This window comes from Pelodiscus sinensis, chromosome 1, assembly GCF_052426305.1.
Source record: "Pelodiscus sinensis isolate ZL-2025 chromosome 1, ASM5242630v1, whole genome shotgun sequence".
NCBI lineage: Eukaryota > Metazoa > Chordata > Testudines > Trionychidae > Pelodiscus > Pelodiscus sinensis.
The window spans coordinates 67,446,660-67,471,356 of record NC_143052.1 but is presented as its reverse complement, the minus strand read 5'-3'; the positions used below and the strand labels follow the sequence as shown (position 1 = coordinate 67,471,356).

Genomic DNA, 24,697 nt, shown 5'->3' with positions numbered 1-24,697 from the left:
TGGTTTCTCTTTATTGGACCGTGAAAGTACTGAGAGAAGATGCAGAGATGTGGTGGAGAGCTATTACAAACTGACAGGGAACAGGAGTTTCACATTTGTCTCCCAGGTGAAGTGTACTATTCAAGTCAATTGATCTTTGGTAGAAGAGCTCAAACCCACCATATCTAATTTCTTCCTAAGGAAAGGCTATTACTTAGAGAGAACACTGCTGTAGAAAACATATGGAAATAAAAAAAACCCAGTAAGAGCAAGCAAATAGGGAACTTAAATGTTACTATTTTAAAGTTATCTAAAATTACTCCCACCTACTGTGAATAGTGAGATGTACAGGTATCAAAAATGTAATTTGTTAAATTAGTATTTTGAAAGTTATTGATAACACACACCACATGTATTTCAACACAGTAATGTGATTCCGTGGAATAGCTAGCTTCCATGGCCATTTAACCAATACTAGCATTACCCATCCCGATGTGACAGTAGATGTACATGTGATCTCCCCCTCCCTCCCTACAGCTCCTGGAGCTGGGGAGGCTTGGGCAATGCAGCCTCTTCCCTCCCTACTTTCCTGTGGGGTTAGGGGGAGGAGAAGTTTGGAGCCATGCATCCTCTTTCCTCGCTGCTGCTCTGGGGAGGTGGGGTGCACACATGCATCCTCCTCCCCTCCCCATGGTGCACACACTTGGCCTCCTTCCTCTCTGTTGCTCCCAGAGCCAGGGAAGCTTAGGCCACAGGGCCTGCTCCAGGGGCAGGAGGGGAGGTTGGAGCTGTCCATCCTCTTCCCTCCCCGCTGCTCTGGAGCATGCTTGTGCTCTTCCCCTCCTGTGTGTGGTGTGGGGGGAAGGGAGGGGAGGTATTGCATGCACACACGGCCTCCTTTCTCCCTGCTGCTCTTGGGGCCAGGGAGGCTTGGGTTGTGGTTCCTCTTCCCTACCTGCTGTCTGAGTGGCAGGCAAGCATGGGCCATGCAGCCTCTTCCATCCCTGCCCCCCCAGGAGTGATTGGGGCTGTGCATCCTTTTCCTTCCCCACTGCTTTGGGATACATGCTCTTCCCTTCATATGGTGGCATGCATGCACTCACACTGCTTCCTTCTCTTCCCCCCCCCCCCCGCCATGGGGGGGGGTGTAGGGCCCCAGCAGAAGGAGTGGTGCTGGGGGAGGCCTCTCTCCCCCTAGAAGCTTCTTAAATGTTGTGACAGACACCTCTCCTTTTGCAGTGCAATGAGAATTCAAAACATAAGACTGACTAGATTTGTTTTTCGCAGCCATTCACATCAGCTAAGAAATAGCAACTTGCTACCCTAGGTCTTTATTAAGATGGATAAGCCCTTTACACATTTGGAATGTTACCTAATTGGATTGATCTGTCAATTTAAGCCCACTGTAGCTAAAATTGAGTTGTGGAAATTTAGGTTCCTACTGTTGTACATGAAGTACTTCAACTTTATTCTAGCATTTTGTTGTGCAGGAGGAGAATGAAAGAAAACTGATGGATTTATCATCTGTATTGTATAAGATGCACATGTACTAAAAAGGTGTGAAGTGTAATTAAGCGATACTTGTTCTGCACTTCAGAAAAAAGGCCAAAGAATATTCTATTTGTCATAGATGCCACTTTTACTGTTTTTTCCCCAAACATGACAAATCAGAACAAGTCAAAGCACAATAGTTTAACTTTTGTCACCATGTGTTTTTTTCTGAAGATATTTTTAAACAATATTTCCAAAAGTCTCTGCCCAAAACTTTAAGGAAGGCTTCACCAAGCCTTATGAAAGAAGCAAAAACAGGAATATAATTTAGTCCTTTCTAGTGTTCCTATAGTTTACACTGCATCTTGAAACTTTACATCTTCCACTATAATCCACTTCAAACCAAAAAATAATTCAGGAAAGTTGAAATTTCACATACTTGTTCATAGTACAAAGCTTGAGTGAACAACTAATGCTCATTGAAGTTTAAAATGCTGTCCTGATAGGCAAAGGTATTATACAACTGAAAACGTCATTTAGTCGTCACCACATGGACAAGGGCTAATTTCTGTAAGCTTAGGCTTCCTTGGGAAACTAAAGGGGAGGATGAAGCAATTGCAGACTTGTGATGTCAATGTGCTCCACTGTTGACCACGAACTCAAGTCCCACTGGGTTAACTGCACTCACTCTGTGCCACCTGAGATGCTCTGTAGCATACTGCTGCTTACCAGGCAGAGACTTTTAAAGACCTCTATGTAACTTAATACACTATTAGGAGTCTGCAAGAAGGGGTGAAGAAATGAGCAAAGTACAAAAATGAAAAGCCTGAATCTTTCCACCAACTGTTACTCACTGACAAGACTGATGTAGGTATTTCTGCACCTGCACTTGTAAAAGCAGATAAAATATTTAATATGTAATTTACAATGCATTTTACCAGCTTGGTATACAGAATGAATAGAGAGTATATCAAAGTAGTTGACAGTTATGGGCTTGTGTAAGCCCTGCAAAAATAGTTCAGGTATCTGCTAATTTAAAAAAAAAAATCAGTTTGCAGTTTAGAAGTAATACAGTTGAATCTACCACAAAATACAAACAGCTGCAAAAATGCATACCCTTCCAACAATGTATATAAGTTATTAAATAAATGATCTGATTTAAAAGAATATAAATGAAGCCTTTAAATAGGTCTTTTCTACATGCATATTATTCCTCATTAAAGAAAAATATGTAAAAAGGCCATTGGTAATTGCTTTGTTAACCTCTGTAGAAAATGCCAATTTTCTGGTCTGACTCCACTAGTTTAGCACTTAAGGTCTCTGCAGTGTTATAAGTGATTATTTTTCAATACTGTTAATTCTATTACTCCATTTGTAAAGAAAGCATGACTTGAAATATGGCAGTCTTCATGTAGACAGGGCAATAATCCACAGTTTTATACAGTTATCCAGAAGAACAGCACCCTCCACTGCTCTGTGTTTGTGGCTCATCATCAATGATCTGTACACCCCGTCTTGCAGTTCCCGACTGGCTAGAACCATTGCCTCTTGCTCTTTCATCCACCTGAGCAGTTTCTATCATTCCTAGAAAATGGAAACTCAGATCAGGATGACACTGCACTCCAACTGTAAATATGTCAAAGCTTTGAACTCTTCAACAAAGTATTTAATCTCAATTAACAGTGCTGTTATCAACCTGAATATGTTTAGCAATAGAAGAGGAGCAAACAATTTTCCAACATGCAAGTGATCCAGCTGATACCACGGAACATTTAGGTTGCTACATTTAAAATCTTAAACCATATTCAAGATCCAGAAACAGAATACCCAGCAGCTCTGACTTCAGTAGTTGAGTTAGATCATGCATGTAGGCCCAAATAGTCTTGCATATTAGCTAGCGCAAGAGCCCGTGCACAGGAACAAAGTTCAGCTGAAACTTCTACAGTTAAAGAAGAAAGCAGCCTACTAAATTATTTCAGATCTGTTTCCTTCCTAATTTAGCTCCTTTGAAGGTTTAAGAGGCATATGTTCAGAGAATGTATAGATGCAAGGAGTAAGGTACCTACATTCCAAATAATATGGATTGGAATATGGTTCAAGTTGTATGCTGCCAGGCAATAAACAAGTTGACTCCGGACAGCAACTGAATAGAGAACTTCAAGTTAGAGTTCTGAAGCCAAGTTTCTGGCAAACAGTGGAAGAGTTAAAAGATAAGAACTGCAGTGAGGGAAAAAATGGGAGGTGTGTGTTTTCCCCATCAACCAGTTTTAACAAAAGGGTGAAGGAGGAACCCTGGATGTAGTTTGAAATAGGAAATGGTTTAAAGTAGTTTAGTATTTGAAATTCCATTCTATAGGAGACCTTCACGATTCATGCACCTGTGTATTGGGGGGGAGGGGGGGGGGAGAGAAGGAGGAGGAAGAGAAGGTAGGGAGAGGAGAAGGTGCTGAGAGCCACAGTGAGTTACCCTAGGGCCAGAAGCCACTGTGAGGAGCTGTGCCTCACAATATTCATGAATTTCACCACTTGCAGTGGAGGCAGGACTGCACCAACTGCGAATGACAAGGGTTTCCCTGTACTCCAAATAGCCTGTACAAGCCTTGAACTTGATTTTAATTTTTGCTTTGTACACCAGAACCCCTATTGTCTAGTTGAGGATTGAACTTCAAACAAATTAACATCTCAAAAAAAATCACTTTGTGTATTGTATCTGTTGTAATGTATAATCACTCAATAAGCACATAAGTGTAGGCAGTGTGCCTGATTTTTCTTTGCTACCAAATCTCAGTCTATTCAAACATGCAGTCACTTGAATATTGGCTCAGGGACTGAAGACATTCAACAAATGAAAGATGACTTTAGCATCAAGAGATTAGTTTACATAACTGACCATCTGTAAGACTGATTTTTATTAAATTAAACCACAGTAGATCAACTGATAAATCCATCTTCCAGCCTATTAAAGAGGACTTCATTCTGATGAGAGCTTTCATCATCTTATCACTCCAACCACAATACCTACTTTTACAGAGGTCAAGGAAGAGTTCTTCAATTCCTTTGTTTTGTTTGGCTGAAGTATGATAGTGTTTTGCTCCCACTGATTCTGCATACCTGTACGTAGTGTAAATACAGAAAAAGCTTTTACTTATGAGACCACATGAAATATTAACTCAGTCTTTTCAAGCTGCTTTTTTAAAAACCTATGTAATATTTTGTAATACAAATATCCTACTTGATTTTTATATTGACCACCTTAAACTTTGTATTTAAATTTGATGCCACTCTTCTACATTGCAAAATAGCCAATAGATAAAAAGCTGAAAATGGGTAACAGGCATGGCAGGGCATGGATACTCTATGACCAGTTCTGTTCTTTTCCTCTGAGGCACATGGTATTGGCCACTGTTGGAGGACAGGATACTGGGTTAGATGGACCTTTATTCTGACCCAATATGGCTGTTCAGATACATAAAACGTTGTTGCAAGGAGAATGGAAAAATTCAAGCTCTCCCTAACTTGAGGATAGGACAGGTACTGAGCTTAAATTACAGTGAGGTTTAGGTTGGACATTATTCTAGTGCTCAACCACTCTGATGAAGAGTTTCTAGATTGTCTAGGGAGATTTAAGAGCAGATTCGACAATCATTGACAGGTGGCTGTAGAGACCTCTTAGTCATGCCACAAGTGCAAGGAACTGTACTAGATGGTCTCTCAAGGTCCCTTCCAGTCCTCTAGATTCAGAAGCATCACCGAATCACACTGGTCATAGAAAGCAATAAAAGGGGAAATATACGATTAAAAAAACACTTAGGAAACTTTACTACAGAATATATTGTAAGTTATGTAATACACGTTAAAGGATTTGATGGTAAGACATGGAAGGAATAGTAGCTATAGCAGTAATTCTGGCACACAATATAAGAGTCATGGTACTCAAGCTGCACTATTCACTGAAAACACTACTGCTCCTTTAGGCTATGTCTAGACTACAGGCTTCTTTCGGAAGAAGCTTTTCTGGAAGAGATCATCTGAAAAAGCTTCTGAAAAAGCTTCCGAAAGAGCGCATCCACACTGCTAAAGTGCATTAAAAAAAGTGATCTGCTTTTTCCAAAGACAGCATCCATTCAGTGTGGACACTTCCCTATTTAAACTGATTACTATGGATGGAGTGGCCATCAGAGCACCTGTGTTTTTGGAAGAAGGGGGGGGAGAATTCCCTCTTCCCTGTCCACACATGCCTTTTTCTGAAAGATTTTGGGGGGGGGGGGGGGGGGAGAGGAGAAAAAAGGGTTTCTTCCTTGTTCTACAAGGATTACCACTGCTGGAAAAACCCTTCTGTTCTTTCGAGAGGATGTGATTGCAGTATGGATATAAATGAAGTTTCTGGAAAAAAAAAAATAGATGTTTTTCCAAAAAACACTTTAGTGTAGACATACCTTTAGTCTTGTGATAAATCAATTCTGCCATAACTAATGCCTTTAACCAATTTGAAGTTGTACAATTAAAGTTTAACACTTACGTTTCTGCTTCTTGAACTGAAACATGCCTCTCTTTTTCCAAGTCTATTTTGTTACCTGTCAGACAAGACATCAGTGTTTACATCTTTGCAGTTTGCGTATAAAACAGCCTAAAGAAGAAATCTAGAGATCCTGGATCTATCACTTTCCACACACTACCTTCAAACAATCTTATATCAAGCTGGTGTCGTTAAAATGTTTTACACTGTAAGTGTTAAAGATATTTTAACATACTTCCCTCCGTCTACCTAAATACTAAGTACTGACACCCCTAAATCCCAATTTTAGGCTACATTGTGAGCCACGGAACTCCTGCCAAATGCTGTAGGCATCCAATAAGTTAAGTACATAAATGTTCAGGGTAGAAGAGTCTTCATTATGCCACTTTTCCTACCTTTGGTCATGTATACTGCAGCCTCTCTAGGCATTTGGACACCTGTGTCCATAAAGTGGGAAAAAGCATTCACCTGCCTCTCTCATGCAGGGCTTAATCCAGGAGACATGCTCAGAAGCTGCCTCCTGGATCAAGGTGTGACCAGAGGTGGTGGTGATGTCCTCTGACTACTGGGCTAAGAGTCATAGCACTCACCTGAGAGAGAGGAGACCAAATATAATATTGTCACTAAGCAGCAAAGGAAATTAAGTGGGGAGGGTCCTCCCAGCCTTCAGAAGAGTGCTTGCATGCGAATGTCCTATCGCTCAGTCATTGGGAGAAAAGGATGAAGTCTGTTGAAACTGTACCATTGTGGATATAATGAAGGTAAGCGGAGCTGGAGGACTGAATTCTGGGTCTCCCACCTCTCAGATGGGCATCTTGATCACCAGACTACACATCCATTGCCATTCTCTCTAGCCCAATCACCTTGTAGACAAGTACTCTAGCCACCAGCACCACCACCTCCAGACGTTTGGGGTAAACATTAGGCACCAGCTGTCAGTGTTAAACACCCAAATCTATTTATGGACCTTAGCCTTAATACATACTGAGGAAGCTCAAGTTAATGCCTCTTTTCACACCAAATCTTACCTCAACTCGTAAGAGATATTAATGCATACACTTGAGTTCACATTTGTAAGGAGGCTGATCTGTTCTATAGGAGTATATTCCACCATCACAGAAAGAGGGCAATGTTTACGTTACTGTAAAATTGCAATTATTTAACCAGCACACATCTCAGCCACTCAGAACAGTGTTAAAAATAAAATGGCCTTACCAACTATACATAAACAGATTTCGTTTCCCAACATTTTCCTTAATTCCTTGACCCAGTTTTTAACCTGCATACAAATTAGAGTTAGATAGGAGTCATTTTAAGCAACATAGATTAAACACTTGAAGCTCATGGATCCAACTATTCAACTTTAAGGCTACTAAGACATATCTATTTAATACGAGCCATGTTAATTTTGCCAATTGTTTGCTTTAAGATCACACATGCCAATGGTAATTTGACTATTTTTAGAACACTTGCATCAGAAGCTTTTGATGCCTGTATTCAGACCTTTGTGTGCAGATAATTTTATATCTAACTTGCAGTTAACTCATTAAACATTAGGCTGACATAACATTTAACGGACTCAAGTGAAATCTGGACCAGCAACTGCTCCAGCCTAGCTGGAATTGGTTCGAGCCCTGCTGGTTCTCAGCCCTGCCTGCAGGGCATCACCCTGTCACATCCCTACCACAAGTATTTTTATGGCAGTCATTCTCAAGATGTGGTCTGCAGCCCACTAGTAATCTGCAGCCATTTCCTAGGTGGTCTGCAGCGTGAGCCAAGCCCTGCTCTTCCCCCTCCACAGCAGGGAGCAAGCACTGGCACTCCAGCCCTACCCTTCCCTGTCCCCCCACCCCCCCAGGCAGTTGGAGCACCAGAATTGGCTTTGGGGGTAGTAGGGAGAGACTCAAGCCTTGCTGAGTGATCTAGCTCATGAGGAAGAAGCCTTCCCCCACCTGCAACCACAGCATGTTGGCATGCTGCTTGGAGGCTTTCCTTGCAGCTCCTATTTGCAAGAATCTGACCAATGGGAGCAGCAGGAGGTTATGCCTGGACTGGCACAAGGCTCAAAGGCAAGTAAGTGCTCCCCCACCCATCCACAGACCCCGGCACTCCCAGCCCCATCACATACACACCCCTGTGAGGCCCTGCACTTCCAGCCTGCTCCTGCAACCTTCCCCTAGCTCGACACCTACTTGTCTCCTCCCCCTAGCCAGGCACCCTTTCCACCCCTAGCCCACTCTTGCATCCTCCCTTGTTCTGCACTATTCTCTCCCCCCCACCCCCCAACCACACACAATGTACCTTCCCTTGCGCTTGCCCCCTCCCCCCAGCCAGACACCCGACTCCCAGCCTGCTCCTGCACCCTACCTCCCATCCAGACCTTGCACCCTCACTCCTCTCCTGCGTATCACCTCTTGCCCAGATCCTGCAAACCCATCACTCTTGCTGGCAGCCTTGTCCCCCATACTGAACTCCTCTTTTCTGTCCCAGCCCCATATCTAACTCTTCTGGGGTTTCAGCATTAGTAATCTGGCCTATGGAAAGCCCTGAACCTCAGTCCTCCCTTCCCCTCTCCCCATGGGGCTGGAATGACAGAGGAGTGAAGTGTCTCAGATGGGGGACTACATAGAGGGTTGGGGATTTTGGGAGAGTTTGTTTTTTGCTTCTCATTGTGTGGGCTCCCCCGATTTTTCTGGGTGTCAGTGGCCCAACCCAAAAAAGGTTCCCCTGCCATAAATTAAGACAAGACACCAGGAACTGTTTTACTTCATTTATAATGAAGTTTGGTTAACTCTCTCATGTTGGTTTAAGTGCTTAATTGGTTTAATTTAAATTAATATTTCCTTTCTTACTGGTTGAATTAATACATTATCCCTCGCTGCAGCACTAGCAAGATGGTGGGCCACAGAAAGGTTTGCACTGAGCCAGGCAGGGCATGGGCCAAAAACTTTAGCAGCCACTGATGTATAAGCTTATGAATTTCTATTTCATTATGGTTAATTAATGGAGGGAGTTAACTGAAAGGAAGTCAAATAAAATCAGCACCCATCATACAGAAGTGCAAAAACCCCTTTAAACAAAGTTTCTCAATTCATGAAAAAAAACTATTAAAAATGAAAGTCAGAATATTAATTGGTAAGATTCTGAAGTAGACCACTTAAATCTATGGACTGAACTCTGGAATCTCTCTGCAGCTCTAAATAGAAACAAACTACAATCTTGCCTCTACTTACTGTTAGATGGTTGAAGTAATTAAGGGGCACATTGTCCTTGGAAAAAGTCTCTTTAGTATAAGAACTTGAAAGCTATGGTATAGCATCAAAAAAATATTTCTGGAAGTAGAGTATTCCACAAGCAAGGCATGTTGTAGCAGGCTAGGTTTTTAACAGATATATGCAATAGGCACATATAATACTAATTATTATAAGCCATATAGAAGTCTCATGTAGTGATGGACCAATATCTACAAGCACAGTGTTTCGAATGGACTTGACCCAATTACTTCAGAATATAAGCAGTTCAATTCTAACAACACTACCACAAACAGCATTAATCTTAAATTTTACCAGGAACAAACAAGAGTTCCAACTTCAAATCTGAACAAATTTAGGATGCATTTTCTACTAGAATAGAAAAACTGAAGATTTAAAGTTGAACAGCAGTGCAGTCAATTTCAAACTAAGTTTATAAAGTAGTCATTAGCTAGATTAGAAACTACATGTTTAGTTACTGATGAAATGAAAACCTTCAAGTTGCACACTCATGCTGTAGGGAAGCTTTGGAACCTGTTTACTTGTGGGGAAGATGGATGAATCTGTCATGGTACCTTCTGGAAAGAGTCTTCATCTGTTATGTCATACACTAAAATAGCTCCATTAGAATCTCTGTAGTAAATTGGACCCAGAGCATGGAATCTTTCTTGACCTGCTGTATCCTGCAGGTGGAAGACACACTTGTTACATTCATTAAGACAGAATTGATGACAATACTCACAGAAATTTCTAGTTTCACTCTTCATTAAATGGAAGACTGAATTTTTACCAAGGATTACACCAAAATGAATACACATTTGAGATTCTATTTGTGCATAGTATTTTAAGCACAAGACTTTGCTTTATAAACTTTAACATTCAAGTCAACATTATGAGTGAACAAAAGCTTAAGAGGCAGATAAACATACCCATATTGCAAGATTCACTCTTTTTCCTCCAATGTTTAGCTTTTTTGTTAGAAAAGATGCCTAGAACAGAAATTAAAATATTTATGACAGTTTAGAGGGAAGAGTCTTTTGGATTTTTACACATTCATGACTAATCCAGAGAGTTACTGGGCATTAATTTGATACTCTTTACCACTTAAAAAAAACCCATAGCAAAATCTGTTGCAACCACCATTAATAAAACCAAAGGTATCGGTCAGGAGATGTGTGGCAGTGATGCAGGCCAAAACAGTGTAATACAGAATTTGGGATTAGCCTAGATCCAAGAAACCACACTTTCAGAGCATCTCCAGACAAGTCTAGAGGAAGTGTATATACACATCAATGTCACCTCACCATTTTGGCAGCATCTGAATTGTAAGTCCTAGTCTGAAATGCAGACAGGTAAGAATAAATTCAGAAAAAAATCCCCATTATTATGTTACAAGTTATCTGGCATCCCAAGCCAATTCTGTAAAAATTAATCAAGATCTAATTGTTTGAGAACAAGCAGTTACATCTTCAATGTTCCCTGTAAACTGAGTGCTTGGGGCACTGTCCAAAAGAAATTCAAATGCCTCCCAGATGATTAATAGACCACCACCCAGTAGCACATTTTTCTTCTGATGGTGCACATACATACATGCCTTGGTGCAGACTACAAAATTGATTCTGTGTGTGGATAAAAAGAGGTTACTTATTGGTTAAGACCAATGTTATGGACAAATTTAAGATTCGAGCATCAAAATACATCAGCCTAAATTAGTAGGACTATTAGCTAGTATCAGAAGCAAACAAGGACTTTCAAGGATCCTTCATGGGAATATCCCTCTCTTCACAGTACTCTGTGCATCATGGTACAACTAAACTCCTAGGGTTCAAGCCAAAAGTTATTTAATATCCCTCTTCCCCTGCCCCCATGCAACATACCAAAAATAACTAAGCCCGGGATAGATGTAGCCTAGTTAAAAGAATTAAGAGCCGAAGTCATGACAAGTTCAATGTCAGTGGCCTTCACAACCATAGTGACTGAAACCTTACTTTGAGGGGGATCAGTTTGAGGCTTTGCAAAAGATAAATACTATGTTGCAACTGCCAATGTAAAATAAACTAGTCATTCTGCTTGAAATAAGATTTGTAGGCAAGAGATCAGAAAGAAGCCTCCCATCAGCGGCAGCTTCTATCTCTGAAAAGCTATAAAATCCAAATTCAAACTATAGCAACAAATTCATATGGTTAAAATACCAACGCTCCAGACTGTAGCCAAGTGAAATAATCTCATCATGCCTACTGAGACTATACTACACTATTTTCTATACCACATCTGCAGATAACCACAGCAAAAACTAGATCACTGATATCTGTCTGGTCAGATTTAGATTTCAAAGCCAGATGAATATTCTTCAGGTTTGTTTTGAATTTGCAGTAATTTATTAGTCTTGGTTCTAGTTCTCTCTCAGACCAGCAGAAAAGACATTAAGTCTGTATTAAAGCTAGTTTTTGTCCCTAAGTCTGAATAGTCCAAGAATTCAGAAGTAGAAGTGTTGACACAGAAGCAAATATTTACATAGTGTCAAGTAACTTCCATCTCCCCTCCCCCCCCAAAAATAGGGACAGGTGTATATTCTTTGATGGTCAAATGAAGTCTTGGCTACCAATCAACAATTAGAAGATTTTCCCCAAAGTTATATTTGATTAGATAATATGCTGAAGTTACAAATAGGGATGTTAAGTAGTGGTTAATTAGGTAATTGGGTAGCTGATGGAGTTTCCACTGACTAGATTAGTTGATGGGAGCACATGCTACCCTCACGTGGATCTGCAGTTTAAATTTAGTAAGAGGCTCCACAGCTGCTGTGGGTCTGCCTCACTTGCTCCCACCCAAAACAACCCCACATTGTGGGGACACTGCTGTGGGGAACTGGCTTTTAAGCTGGCTCCCCTGATAGTTACAACACAATCATAAATTTTACTCACTTAAGTTGTTCATATGGTTTAAGGAGTTATGCATCATAGGTAATAGATGTGAACAGCTAGTCAACTATCCGATAAGCAAATGCTTATTGGCTTGTTGACAGGCTAGTCCACTAGTCACTCTGCCCTCCCCCCCCCTTGCTGCCTTTATCAGAAAGAGGCAGCAAGAGGGGTAGGGTGGGGGGTATAGAAAGAGGAGTGGGTACTTCAAAGCAGCAGTGCCATGTGAAGCCTGGGGCCAGATCCCAAGCAGCACTGCTGCTTTGAAAGGCTGGGTGCAGCCCAGGGCCAGCTAAGGTGTCCCCAGGCAGCATTTCAAAGTGGTAGTGCTGCACAGAACATGGGATCCACATGGTGCTGCCACTTTGAAATGCTGCTAGGAGCCTGACACCTTCAAAGGTTGCTACACTTCAAAGACGGATGCGCCCTATCCACTAGTCAATGCAAAATGCATCAACTATTCTATTAGTCAATTACTTGAAAATTAATATCCCTAATAGACTATTCCCTTTTAATAGCAGGCTTCATTTTTGGGTTATCAGTGTTTAAATAAATTTTTCAAGCAATGTTCAAGTCACTCAGTTCTAGCATTCATGGCTGTAAGTATGCTTGAATAGTCAGTGTAAAAGTACACTTAGAATGCACACACTATTGCATTTTATTCATGATTAAGGAAAAAAACAAACATTAGCCTGTTAGATTTCTAGTTGCAAGCAATCTCTTCAGTTCTGCCCCATTTAACAGCTGCAGTTTAAGAATTATAGAGTATATCTTGGAAGATAACACATCCTTATTCACTTCACTCTTTGTAGCTTTATGGAATACAGAAAGTAAAGGTTAATTAGTCTCAATCATGTGTTTTAATTTGGTGTCATGTATTTTTAGTTTCTATGGCAACTTTTTGGGTGGAGTTTCCAAAATATGAGAGCAGAAGTTCCACATAATCAAGCATCTCTGAAATAAATTGCAAACTACTACAGATGCATTGAATCTTGTGATATCTTAGGACTTCAGTCTTTTCTGGTATTACAAGCCTTTGATCTCCAGTGAATGCTTTCTCAACCTGTGATTTACATTAATTTCAGTAATGCTTAACTCATTAATCTCCTACAACTGTTAAGAGTAGTCTTCCATCTATGGACACATTCAGACATTAAATTCCATCCCTATGACAGCCCTGTTATATTGGGTAAGGGCCTAAACTGCATTAAAAGAAATGACTGTAGAGTAGTCCCAGTAGTCAAAAAAGTATTCTCTGAGGACACCCTCAAGCTCTGATGTAGGAGGAATACTGGGGGTGGGGTGATGGGTCACTGTGTCGCACTGGAATTGCAAGCAACCTATATGACAATCTAGGGAGGCTGTCATAACTTAAAACAAATTCCCAAGGCTACTTTAATTACATCAGGGCTACTCTAGCCCCTCAGAGCAACCCAGGATCAGGTGGTTGCATTACTTAAAACTGTATTAGCCCCTTTTCATCTGAACTCAGTTGCATGCCATATATTTACTTTATATTTGAGAAATAATTCCTAAGACAGAAGTATTTCAGACAACTGTTTATCAGTGTCTCAACTTTTTTATAAAGTACCCCCTTTAAAAAAGTACCCCCAATGCACCCACCCTTTCCCCAGAGCCAGGCACCCTCATCCCCTATACTCTAACCCAATGCTCCTCCCCTTGACCCAGGCACTGGAGGTATGGTAACCCTACAGTTGAAGCCCTGCCTCGGTGGCTTGACTACAAGGAGCAAGTCATCTGCCAGCACAGGGCTCACTGTGTAGGGCTGTGAACTCCCAGCCCAGCCCAGCACCCCCCTATCGTGGTGCCCAGTGACAAATGCCTCCCTGCTCCCCCCCTCACTACACCACTGATGAAGGGGGTATCCTTTGGAGCAAAGCTTATTGTGCCGCTTCGTAGCACCATGGGGAAGGGGCAATGGGGATGCATTGTACTGAGCTGCTGATGGGGGTGGAAGGTAATGCACATCTCCAGGTTCAGCCACCCTCCCTGCTGGAGCCCCATAAGGAAGCTGCCGGAGAGGAAACGAACTAGGAGATCTTTCTCTCCCCCTCCCCCCACCCAAACATGTAACTGCCCTGGGTCTCACTGGAGCCACCGACGCTGCAGCCATGCGCTTTTCCCACCAGCGCTGGGGGGGCATGCACAGAGTTGGTTAATATCTGGGCACATGGCTCTGAACATTCAATCTGACAGGTACGTACCGCTGCCCCCTCCCTGATCCTCTTTGCAGGGCAAAATCCCAGACATTTTTTGCCAGATTTCGCTTGTTATTTACCCCCCCCCCCCCAACTTCTCCTGCATACCCCTAAGGGTATGCGTATCACTGACTGAGAAACACTGCTTTATCATATCACCTCCAGGAGGCAGACAGCACTGCAAGCCATTATTCCAGTGGAACCAGTTAAACATTTCAGCAACAGACACACATCACTAAGCTGTTTAAGATGCAACTTGAAATCAAATATGGCTGAATGAATGAATTAGTACCTACACCGGGGTGGGCAATAATTTCTGACAGAAGGCCACTCCAAGAATTTGCAGAGTGGTTGAGGGCCACACTCTTCCATTATATTAATGGAGAAGGTGTGGGGTCTGGGATGAAGGCTGGGTGCAGAAGGCAGCTTGGGGTAAAGGGAAGGAGTTTGGGTGAAGGAGGCAGTTGTGACCTGGAGCACTAAACTGGGATGGAGGGGGTTGGATTGTGACGTAGGGCAGGGAATTGGGGTGGGTGCAGGGGTCTGAGTTTCGAGCTAGGGCAGGAGGGGACTGATCTGGGGCAGGGATTGGGGTGCCAGATCTGCAAGGGGAGAGGGCAATGGATTTGGGTATGTGGAGTAGGGGAAGAGCATTGGGGAAAGGGAGGGACTGGGGTGCCAGAGGTAGGTTCTGCCAGGAGACTTACCAGCCAACAGCAGTTCCTGAATCAGCCTCCCTGCCTAGGCTGCAGCTGTGTGCTCTGGAGCCCCTTGTGCTTCATGACTGCCTGTTACTGAAACAGGCAGTTCCCATTGACCAGTTTCTGGCCAGAAACTAGCCAATTGGATTGTGCTAGAGGCGGGAGCAGCTCCTAAAGCTTCCTCCCTCCTGACTCGGTTTTTAAAGAAAAAAAAAACCACCCCACAGCCATGTTTGAGCAGCATGTGGGTGCGGCGAGGAAAACGGAGAGCCTGCCTGGGGCTCCCTGCAGCATATGTGGGCGGGATCCTATGGCTTTGCGGGCCATTATTTTACCCAGATCTGACATACCTATGTTTACTAGCACCAGCCTAACCCCCAAGACCTAGAAGTTTCACCTAAAATAGATTTTTGCCTACATGGATTCTCCCTGTAGTTTACAGTGGAAAAATTCCTTTTCCTAGTATAAGAACATAGAGTTTTGCTTGATGACAAAGAAAGACTACATTGTGCCATTGAGTGATCATGTATAGCCCTGAAATACTATGTGACTCACATGACATGTTTTCTGCTCATCCCAAGTAACATATCAAACAAGTTTGAGGATTTTAGTTATAAGAAGAATATTGCAATAAGCTAAACTTAATGATTAGTTCATATTGGCTAACTTATAAAGGCTGAATTACATTTCATCTGGGAAACACTAAGTAAGATTAAGAAACTTGTATACACACAGTGGTCACTGCCCATCTTTTAACAGTAGGGAAGGAGCCAATTCTAGGAGCAGTGCTAGTTGGCCACCTCAATGAGGGCATTTCTGGACAAAGGTAATGCCTCAGCATCTTCCTGCATGCTAGAATGGCTCCAATGGTCCCTCTCGATGCTTCTGATAGAGACAGCAAGGGAAGGTGAAGCGAGTAGTCGACTGAAATATTTGCTTATTGGCTAGCTGACTAGTCACACCTTGTTTTCCACTGTGCATTTATTATTGATTTTCATCATCCATTTTGTTGCCCAGTTTTGAGAGACCCCTTAACTCTCCAGTCTGCTTTGGTCGCGAGTAACTGATTATCTACAAGTTTTGCCACATCACTATTTACGCCTTTTTTTAAATCATTTGATTATACTGAATAGCACTGGTCCTAGGACGGATCCTGCTATCTATCCATCTACACTGTTTAAAGAGTGGCTGTTGTCCCCCTCTCCTCCCCCCCCCCAAAAAAATCAAACAGTTACTGATCATTTAGAGAACCTTCCCTCTTATTCCATGACTTGTTAATTTGCTTTACAGCCTTTTGTGAGGTACATAGTCAACAGCTGAGGATTCAAGTACACTATATTCACTGGAATCACTTACACATGTTTGTTGACTCCCCTTAAAAAAAAAAACAACAACCTGATATTCCCCCCCCCCCCCATGGAAGTTAGATTGACTCTTCAACATAGTGTCAGTTTGTGTGTCTGATAATTCTGTTATTTATTCTAATTTAAACCAAGTTTACCTGGTACTGAGGTTAGGGTGTTTTCTAATGTGAAGCCTATCTATCAAGTAAGTGGCTGATTTCATAGTAAATGTCATAGTTATTTCTGCAGTTTTGTACTGTAGTTCCTTCAGAAGTCTTGGTCAATACCCTCTGGTGCTGGAGAATCTATGTTTGTTTCCAAATTCCTTCTATTACCCAACTAGAATCACCCAGAATTGTCACCTAAAAAAAAAAACCCACCACACACAGCAGCTCAGGTGCAGGCAACTCCCCTCACATCTTTTGCAGTGAGGATTGATGTAAAAAAGTTATTTAGCTTCTCCACAACAGCCTTGACTTTGAGTGTTCCCTTAGCACCTGGATTGTCCAGCAGCCCACTGTTTAGCCAGCTTCCAATGTGCTTAGTCTTTTGTTAGTTCCTCTTCAAAATTTTTGTGCCTGTCCAATTTAAACAAAAACACCGCCCCCCCAAAAAAACACTGACTTACCAGTGTTCTCTTGTTTTCTTCAGTAGTATACAACTTCCAATTATAAATGATGCTTTTCTACTCTAACATACCTTTTACTTCACTATTTAGCCACAATAGTGGGTTTTTATCTGGAATATATAGGTTTTAAAAACACTATATAGAGATTCAGTGCTTCCATGCAGCTTGCAAGAATCTCCTTCTCTCAATTAGTGATTTTAGTTTCCATTTAGCTAGCCTCTTCATTTTTGCATAGCTCCTTTTTGAAGTTAAAAAGGCACTGGAAGAGTTCTAGTATTTTTGGACACAAGGATGTCAAGTTTATATGCATTATGGTTGCTCTTATTGAAGAATTCAGTTAGTCATCTCTTCAACCAGATCCTGTGCACAGACTTTCCTCCTCTTGCAACTTCCAGGACTCGCTGCCCCAAAAAGCAGTCATTAATGGTGTCTAGAAATTTTCTTGGCATCCTGTCTTAAGCAGACAGATCCCCAGTTGATATGTATATACCTGACATTTTTAATTACTGGATTTTCTTTTTCTGTAGCTTCTCTGGTCTTCCTAAACATCCCACAATTACCATCCTAGTCAGTGGAATATTCCTTCTATTATATAAATATTTTTTAAGCATGGGATTTCTATTCCTAGAGACTCTGGACAGTTTGATTTATTTAACAAAGTTATATTTGACCCTCACACAGTGCCACTCCCCCCACCAGTGCAACCTACTCAGTCATTCCTATAGTAGCAGAGGTGGGGAGGACCAAGACTAGTGATATGCAAGCATATACACAGTTCCCAGAAGAGGTAGAGGGATGAAAGCACAAAACGAGTGGGGGGAGGGGGGGGGGGACACCCGTGGCTGGGGAGGGAGGAAAGGGGCAGAGCTCCTCCTATTCTCACATATGGGAAGTGCCAGAATGGGAGGTGAGAAAATAGAGACACAGTAAGCACAATTGGAGGGAGTTGCAGGTCATTCCCAAGTAAGAGGATGCAAGGGTAAAATACAAGGAGTTTGTGGGGTAGAATGAAGGATAAGGAACCCCTGATATTACCATACAAGTAGTGTACACACAAGCCAGAAAATGCAAGACCTCTTAGTTTAATCTACATGCATGACAATATAGGATCGTAGAGAACACTTTAAAATAGGATACAGGAAAACAACTCCAGAAAGCAAAGTTGCTTGGAAATATGAAGTATTCCTACAGCAACTGACCCTGAAGCCTAACATTTTTACAACTTGTGGGAAGAGAGAAGAACCACGAGCACTGGAGAGAGGTTATGTAGCAGGATGGACTAAAAGTGGCATGTTTCTGGACCTGTCACCTCAGTACAGGATGTCCAGATAAGTTTCTAGGCACCACTGATGACCACTTCTTGGAGCATCTAGTTCTGAAACCCACATGGGGAAAGGCAAGTCTTGATTTAGTCCTAAGTGGCCCAACGGAACTGTTTGAGAGAGATTATTGTAACAATAACTCTTCCAATTTTTGGTAAGTCTAGCAAAGTTACACCTCAACAAAGACAGCTCTTGGATATACAAAAATGAAACAAGGGTAGACCTCCATCCCCTTTCATGTGGGAACTGTGGTTCACAGAAGACAAACTAGAAAGCAAATGCAGACTTTTAAGCAATTAAGGCTTATAGAGCTGTTTTATTGCTGTGCAGATCTCCAGTCTCAGGCTACAATCCAGGGTCTAGGACAGTAGTGGATAATTTTTTATGGGGGAGGGAAGGGCTCGCACACGCACTCCAAAAATTTGGAAAGTGGTCAAGGCTCACATTCTATATTAATGGAGGAGGTACAAGATCTGGGATGGAGGTTGGGTGCAGAAAGAAGTTCATGGTAGTGAGTGCAGGAGGGGTGGGGGACCTGGGAGGGAGTTGTGATCAAGGACAGGAGTGCAGGAGGAGGTGGTATGGAAGGGTTGGGTTGTGACCTAGGTCAGGGAGTTGGGGGGGAGGGAGAAAGGGGTGGGGGGCCAGATGTGGATCTGAGCATGATGAGCCTACCCTAGGAGCTCTCTCTCAGCCGAGTGGGACCCTCAGGCAGCCTCCTTGCCTGCCACATCCCACTCAAAGCAGCCAGCTGCTTGTGCCATGTGCATCTCTGTACCATAACTCCTCCTTCTTTGCATTGTCCCCCTGCCCACCCTATAGGTTGTTTGGAGATAACTTTGGAAATTGCACACACCCACAATCTTAGCAGAGGCAGTTCCCAGTGGCTGGTTTCCTTATCAGTGACCAATAATTTGGTTAGACAGATTTATTCAAGCATTTTAGCTGTCAAGAACAATTACACTAAGTAACTTGCATGAATTTAGATGTTACCCTTTCTACAATGTGACACTTAAGCTAGTTTTGGCTAAATTTTCCCTGCTTTGTATTTGTTCGCATTTAAACCGCAATAATTTTTGGTATATGTTGACTTTTTAAAAAGCCAGAAGACAACATCTGAAGGCACACAATTTCTTTGAAGATGCTAGCCTTCCTTAATACTTAGCAGCTTAATTTCCACTTAGAACATTAGCCACAGCAATTCAAGCTGTAACTTGCACAGAAGACTTAGAAGTCACCCCCGTTGGGGAGAAGGAACTAACTCTTTCCGAGCACGTGTCCCCCTACCAAAATTGCAGAGGCCCACATGCAGAAAACCAAGAGCCGAATGAGTAGGTTATGGAAGTCAGAGAAGAGAGATGAAGTTTTAAAATCCCAACATTTGGGATAGAAGTGGAACTACAGCAGCCCCTGAAGCCTGAAAGCAGCCTTCAAAACACCCCCGCCCCGCTGCCAATTAACTAAGTAGGAAGAGGGAGAAGAGACTTAGGACGCATACGTCATGCTCCACATGGTACCAGGCTAGACTCAGCAGCAGCGATAGTATCACGAAGTGGCGGAGCCAGCCTAGCAACACTCAGGCGGCAGAAGCGAGCGGAGACACAGACTGGGGCCAGCACGGAACGGGCGTCTCCTCGAGAGCGCCCCGGGACCAGAAAACGCAACAGCCAGGCCGCCCCCCCCCATCCCGCGCCGCGCTCCCCCCCCCCCCCCCATCCCGCGCCGCGCTCCCCCCGCCCCCCCCAGCGCACCTGCAGGGTGGTGATGTGCTTGTCGTTGAACTTGTTCTCGCAGTAGCGCAGCACCAGGGAGGTTTTCCCCACGCAGCCCTCCCCGAGCAGCACCACCTTGAAAGAGAAGCTCCGGCCGCCTCCCCCCGCGCCGGAACCCGCCGCCGCCATCCGCAGCGAACCGCCCGCTCGCCGGGCCGCGGCCTCACATCAGCGGCGCAGCCGGACAGCGAGCCCGGGGGCGCAGGGACCGAGGGGGCAGCCGCGAGGAGAGTTCGGGACGGAAGCCGCGGGGACCTCAGCACTTGTCACGGCCGCTGGACCCGCTCTCTCTAATGGCGTCTTCTTCCTCCTACGTCACGCCCCGCTCGGTCACGCGACGTGCGGCAGCCAACGGGAAGGGCCGACGCTGAGGATGCCGAGGCCACGCCCAGAGCCCCGGGATGGGGTGGGGTGAGAAGGAGCGGGGGCGGGGCCTATTGAGCTTCCTAAGGGGCGGGGATAGATCAGATGATAGAATGGGGGGGGGGGGGAGGGGAGAGGAGTCTGATCAGCTGAAGCAAAATGCAGGACAATGTAGCACTTTAAAGACTAACAAGATGGTTTATTAGATGATGAGCTTTCGTGGGCCAGACCCACTTCCTCAGCTGAGGCTGTTGTGGCTGGCCCCGAGCCATAGGCAGCGCCTGCTCGGGTCCCAGGCTTGTGTGGTGAGAAGCAGCCACTGGGCAGGGCTGGAATGGCTCTGTATAAGGAAGGGGAAGGGCAGGATAGGAAGAGGGGGCAGGAGGCATCAGGGTGACAGCAAAACATCCCATGGACAAAACTCACCCAGGTATCCCACAGTGAGCCTCAGCTGGCCTGGCCAGCCAGGCACTCCTACACACTAGTGTTACAGCTTGGCTCTGAAAGGTGTCGTCATTTGGGCAATGGCCAACTAATGACACACACCCCTTATTTATTCTCAGATCTGGACGTCTGATACTCTAGTCATCTGAAGAAGTGGGTTGTGCCCATGAAAGCTCCTGATACCATCTACATCAGTGGTCTCCAACCTTTATACACCCAAGATCGCTTTTTAAATGACAGAACAGGCCAAAATCTACTGCCCTGCCCCTTCCTTGATGCCCCACCCCTTCCTCGAAGCCCTGCCCCTTCCTCTCTATTCTCCTCCTCTCCATCACTTGCTATCCCCAAGTTCACATACCCTATAACCCTATGTCTTACAGTGCCTTACCACTGTAGCTCCCATCCTGGGAGGCTCATAGTCAGCAAGCAGCACGCAGGTCAGATATTGAATGTCTGTGTGCTTAGACTGGCCTGGTTCAGTTTCTCTAATCCCAGCAGCCTTTACTCAACTTCACAGCTCTACTTTGGCTTCCAAGAGCTTTGGTTACAGCCAGCACGATTGGCAGGCAGCAGGCATAATATCTGCTTCCCTGGCACTGTCACAGCCACCAGACCCCCAGATACGGAGCCTGGGGGGCAGGTTTTTGCTTTGTTATGCCCCACGTAGGTTCTAGGGTGGCTTGAGAAGGGGTATGTGCTATTCAGCTTCCTGGGTTCACCAGTAATCTCCCTGGACTCCAGAGAGATTACTGATGAACCCAGGAAAACTGAGTAGCAAATACCACTTCCTCACCGCCCCCGAACCTGCACGGAACATATCAGAATCTTCCTAATGAGAATGCTATTACCTAGGGCCAGTGCCGTACTAGGTGTTTCTGTGCCCGGGGAAAAATATTGATCATGAGCCCCCTCTCCTTAGGTTAGCACACATTACTCTTTACTTTTGCAGCTTATTATTTTTACATACCGTGTCTTTGCGCCCCTGATTATGATGTGCCTGGGGCGAGTGCCCTGCTTGCCCCACTTTTGATATGGCCCTGCCTAGGATAGCTTGGCATCTAGAGAGAGGAGACATGGCATGACTTCAGCTGGCCAGGGCGCCTTCAGGTGGGAGGGTTTGTGTCTCCAGTCACATGTGTGTGTGTTTATATGTGTCCTCAGGGCTCCAGCTGAGGGGGTGCATTTGGGCCTCTGGTCAGCCTGGGGTTCCTCCTCATGAGGATGGGGTGGGGTGGGGTGGGGGGCAATCTTCAGGGCTCCAGCTGTGGAGGTGGTTCAGGAGAAAGGGGCAGAGTTGAGGGCTATCCTCCCTTAAAGGGTGGGAGGAGGCTCCTTCTACTGCTTATTATGATCAGCAAGAAGATTCCAAGCACACTCTTGGTTCCCACCCAGGAGGCTGAATTTTGCCATCATCTCCTAATAATGCAGGATGGAGTTATGCCTCGTGGAATGAGATTTACCAGAGCGGTCGACAGTGGCTTCCGTTGTCGACCGCAGAGTGTCCAGACTGCCCCGCTGTGTCGCCAAACAGCTGATCAGCACAGCGTGGCGGCCATTTTGATGTAAATGAAGTGACGATTATTTAAATCGCTGCTTCATTTCCCTATGTCTAGTAAACTCATCCACATGGCTCTGTCGATGGAGCCATGTAGTCTAGACATACCTTTAGTGTCTACACAGCCAAACCACTATTTTGAAATAAATTTGAAATAGTGGAGCACTTATTTCGAATTTGGTAAACCTCATTCTACAAGGAATAACGCCAAGTGCTGTGTAAACACTTATTTTGAAATAGGGGGCCTCCAGCCTTCCCATGGTGCACTGGTGGCCACTCCATCCTCAACCAAGAACATGTCTCTCCCTCTCCCGCTCCCCGGAGCCCTTAAAGGGATAGACTCTGGCCACAGTCCCTGTGCCAGCTCCAAGCCTGCCAGCCCAGAGCCAGCAGTCATGGCCCCTGACCCAATGGCCCCAAAACATGAGCCAGCAAGCCATGGCAGCCAGCCCTCCACCGCTCCCCAGGAGCAGTCTGCCAGCTCCCAGGAGCCTGCCAGGGCCTGGAGAATGCGGGCACCTTCCTGTCCAGGGAGGAGATCATGGACCTTATTCAGGTTTGGGGGGGATGCTCCCGATGTCCATGATCTCCCCAGTAGATGAAGGAACGCAGCCGTCTATGGCAGGATAGCTGCCAGCCTGACCACCAAAGGCCATGTGCAAACCCAGGAGCAGATTTGCATTAAAATTCAAGTTGGTCCGGCGACATCCCCACCCCTGAGCCCTGAGCTTCCCCTCCCCCTTCTTCCCCTTGCTTTCCCCTTCCAGCTCCCTCCTCCCAGGTTTCCCTCTCCCACCCTCTCTCCTCCCCTCTCCCTCCTCCTTTCCCCAGTCTCACCAGAGTTTCATCCCCCTGCCAGTTTTGTTAAATAAAGAGAGTTTGTGTTCATGAAAATATGTGTATTTTATGTGACATCAGAAAGAGGGGTTAGGGAGGGGTGAGTGGAAGGACGTGAGGGAGGAATTAGGCACAAGCCCCCAGTGGGGCAGACCAGGGAGGCTCTTAGTGCTCCTCAGGGTGGAAGCTCTCCCGCAGGGTCTCCTAGGGTATGTCTACACTACCCTCCTAGTTCGAACTAGGAGGGTAATGTAGGCATACCGCACTTGCTAATGAAGCCCGGGATTTGAATTTCCCGGGCTTCATTTGCATAAGCGGGGAGCCGCCATTTTTAAAACCCCGCTGGTTCGAACCCCATGCAGCGCGGCTACACTGGGCTCGAACTAGGTAGTTCGGACGAGGTGTACCGGTAGTTCGGAATAGGAAGCCTAGTCCGAACTACCTAGTTCGAGCCCCGTGGGTTCGAGCTGCACGGGGTTCGAACCAGCGGGGTTTTAAAAATGGCGGCTCCCCGCTTATGCAAATGAAGCCCGGGAAATTCAAATCCCGGGCTTCATTTGCAAGTGCGGTATGCCTACATTACCCCGCTAGTTCGAACTAGCGGGGTAGTGTAGACATACCCCTAGATACTGACAGCCCCCCAGTGGACCTCCCGAATGGCAGCCTTGCAGCAACATGTCCAAGAGAAGCACCAGAGTGCCCAGGGGCAGCTCTGGCTCCATGTTGCAGAGTGCTGTGGTGTCCCGAGTGAGAGCAACCAGAGAACGCAGCAACAAAATGCTTTGCTGTCCCTCATCGAGTACACAAACAAGCAGGGAAACCTGAGAACTGGCTGTTCGGGGTGGGGAGTCCCTTTAAGCACAGACCTCAGATAGCCTCAGGCAGCAGCCCCACACAGTAAGTCCTGACCTGGAGCCCTGCTGGAACTGGTTCTGGCTGGCCTGAAATGTGATTCAGAGTCCATTCAGTGTGGACATGCTATTTCGAAATAGCAAAATGCTATTTTGAAATGCATTTTGTGTGTAGACACGTTATTTTGAAATAAGCTATTTTGAAATGACGATTTTGAAATAAGATATTTTGAAATAACACTGTAGTGTAGTCATACCCTTTGTGAATAAACATGATTGCATCAAAGACATACCTGACTCATATTATCAATATCTCTTCCTAAAAGGAACAACCCAACAAGGCCCTGATTATTGTCTCAACTATTTAGCCAAGGAGCAACAGTATTTATAGGGATACAGGTTGTCTCCCAGTGTGAAAGGAGAAAAACTCCAGTTTCACTTGCCCCTCCCCTTGCACCAGTGCTGAGGAGAAGAGCTATCTGTGAGAGGGTCATACATTCTGAG

General features: G+C 44.7%; 1 protein-coding gene across 1 annotated transcript; it reads right to left on the bottom strand.

The window, feature by feature from the left end:
- Positions 1–1,594: 1,594 nt before the first annotated feature.
- RAB21 (RAB21, member RAS oncogene family) lies at positions 1,595–20,471 on the bottom strand. Its single transcript, XM_075931903.2, has 7 exons — positions 20,123–20,471; positions 10,167–10,226; positions 9,813–9,920; positions 7,202–7,265; positions 5,990–6,044; positions 4,493–4,581; positions 1,595–3,054 (listed from the first exon to the last, which is right to left on the bottom strand). The coding sequence occupies exons 1-7, from the start codon at positions 20,270–20,272 to the stop codon at positions 2,915–2,917; spliced, it is 666 nt and encodes a 221-aa protein (XP_075788018.1). The 5' UTR covers positions 20,273–20,471; the 3' UTR covers positions 1,595–2,914.
- Between the last annotated feature and the right edge of the window lie 4,226 nt (positions 20,472–24,697).

What these genes read in the sequence shown, in the direction of transcription:
- RAB21 (XM_075931903.2), bottom strand. Translation starts at nt 20,272, where the DNA reads ATGGCGGCGGCGGGTTCCGGCGCGGGGGGAGGCGGCCGGAGCTTCTCT. An exon ending in ATGAAGACTCTTTCCAGAAG is followed by an intron (nt 7,266 to 9,812) that starts GTACCATGACAG and finishes ATTTGTATGCAG; the next exon opens with GTTAAAAACTGGGTCAAGGA. An exon ending in AATCTGTTTATGTATAGTTG is followed by an intron (nt 6,045 to 7,201) that starts GTAAGGCCATTT and finishes CTTGTCTGACAG; the next exon opens with GTAACAAAATAGACTTGGAA.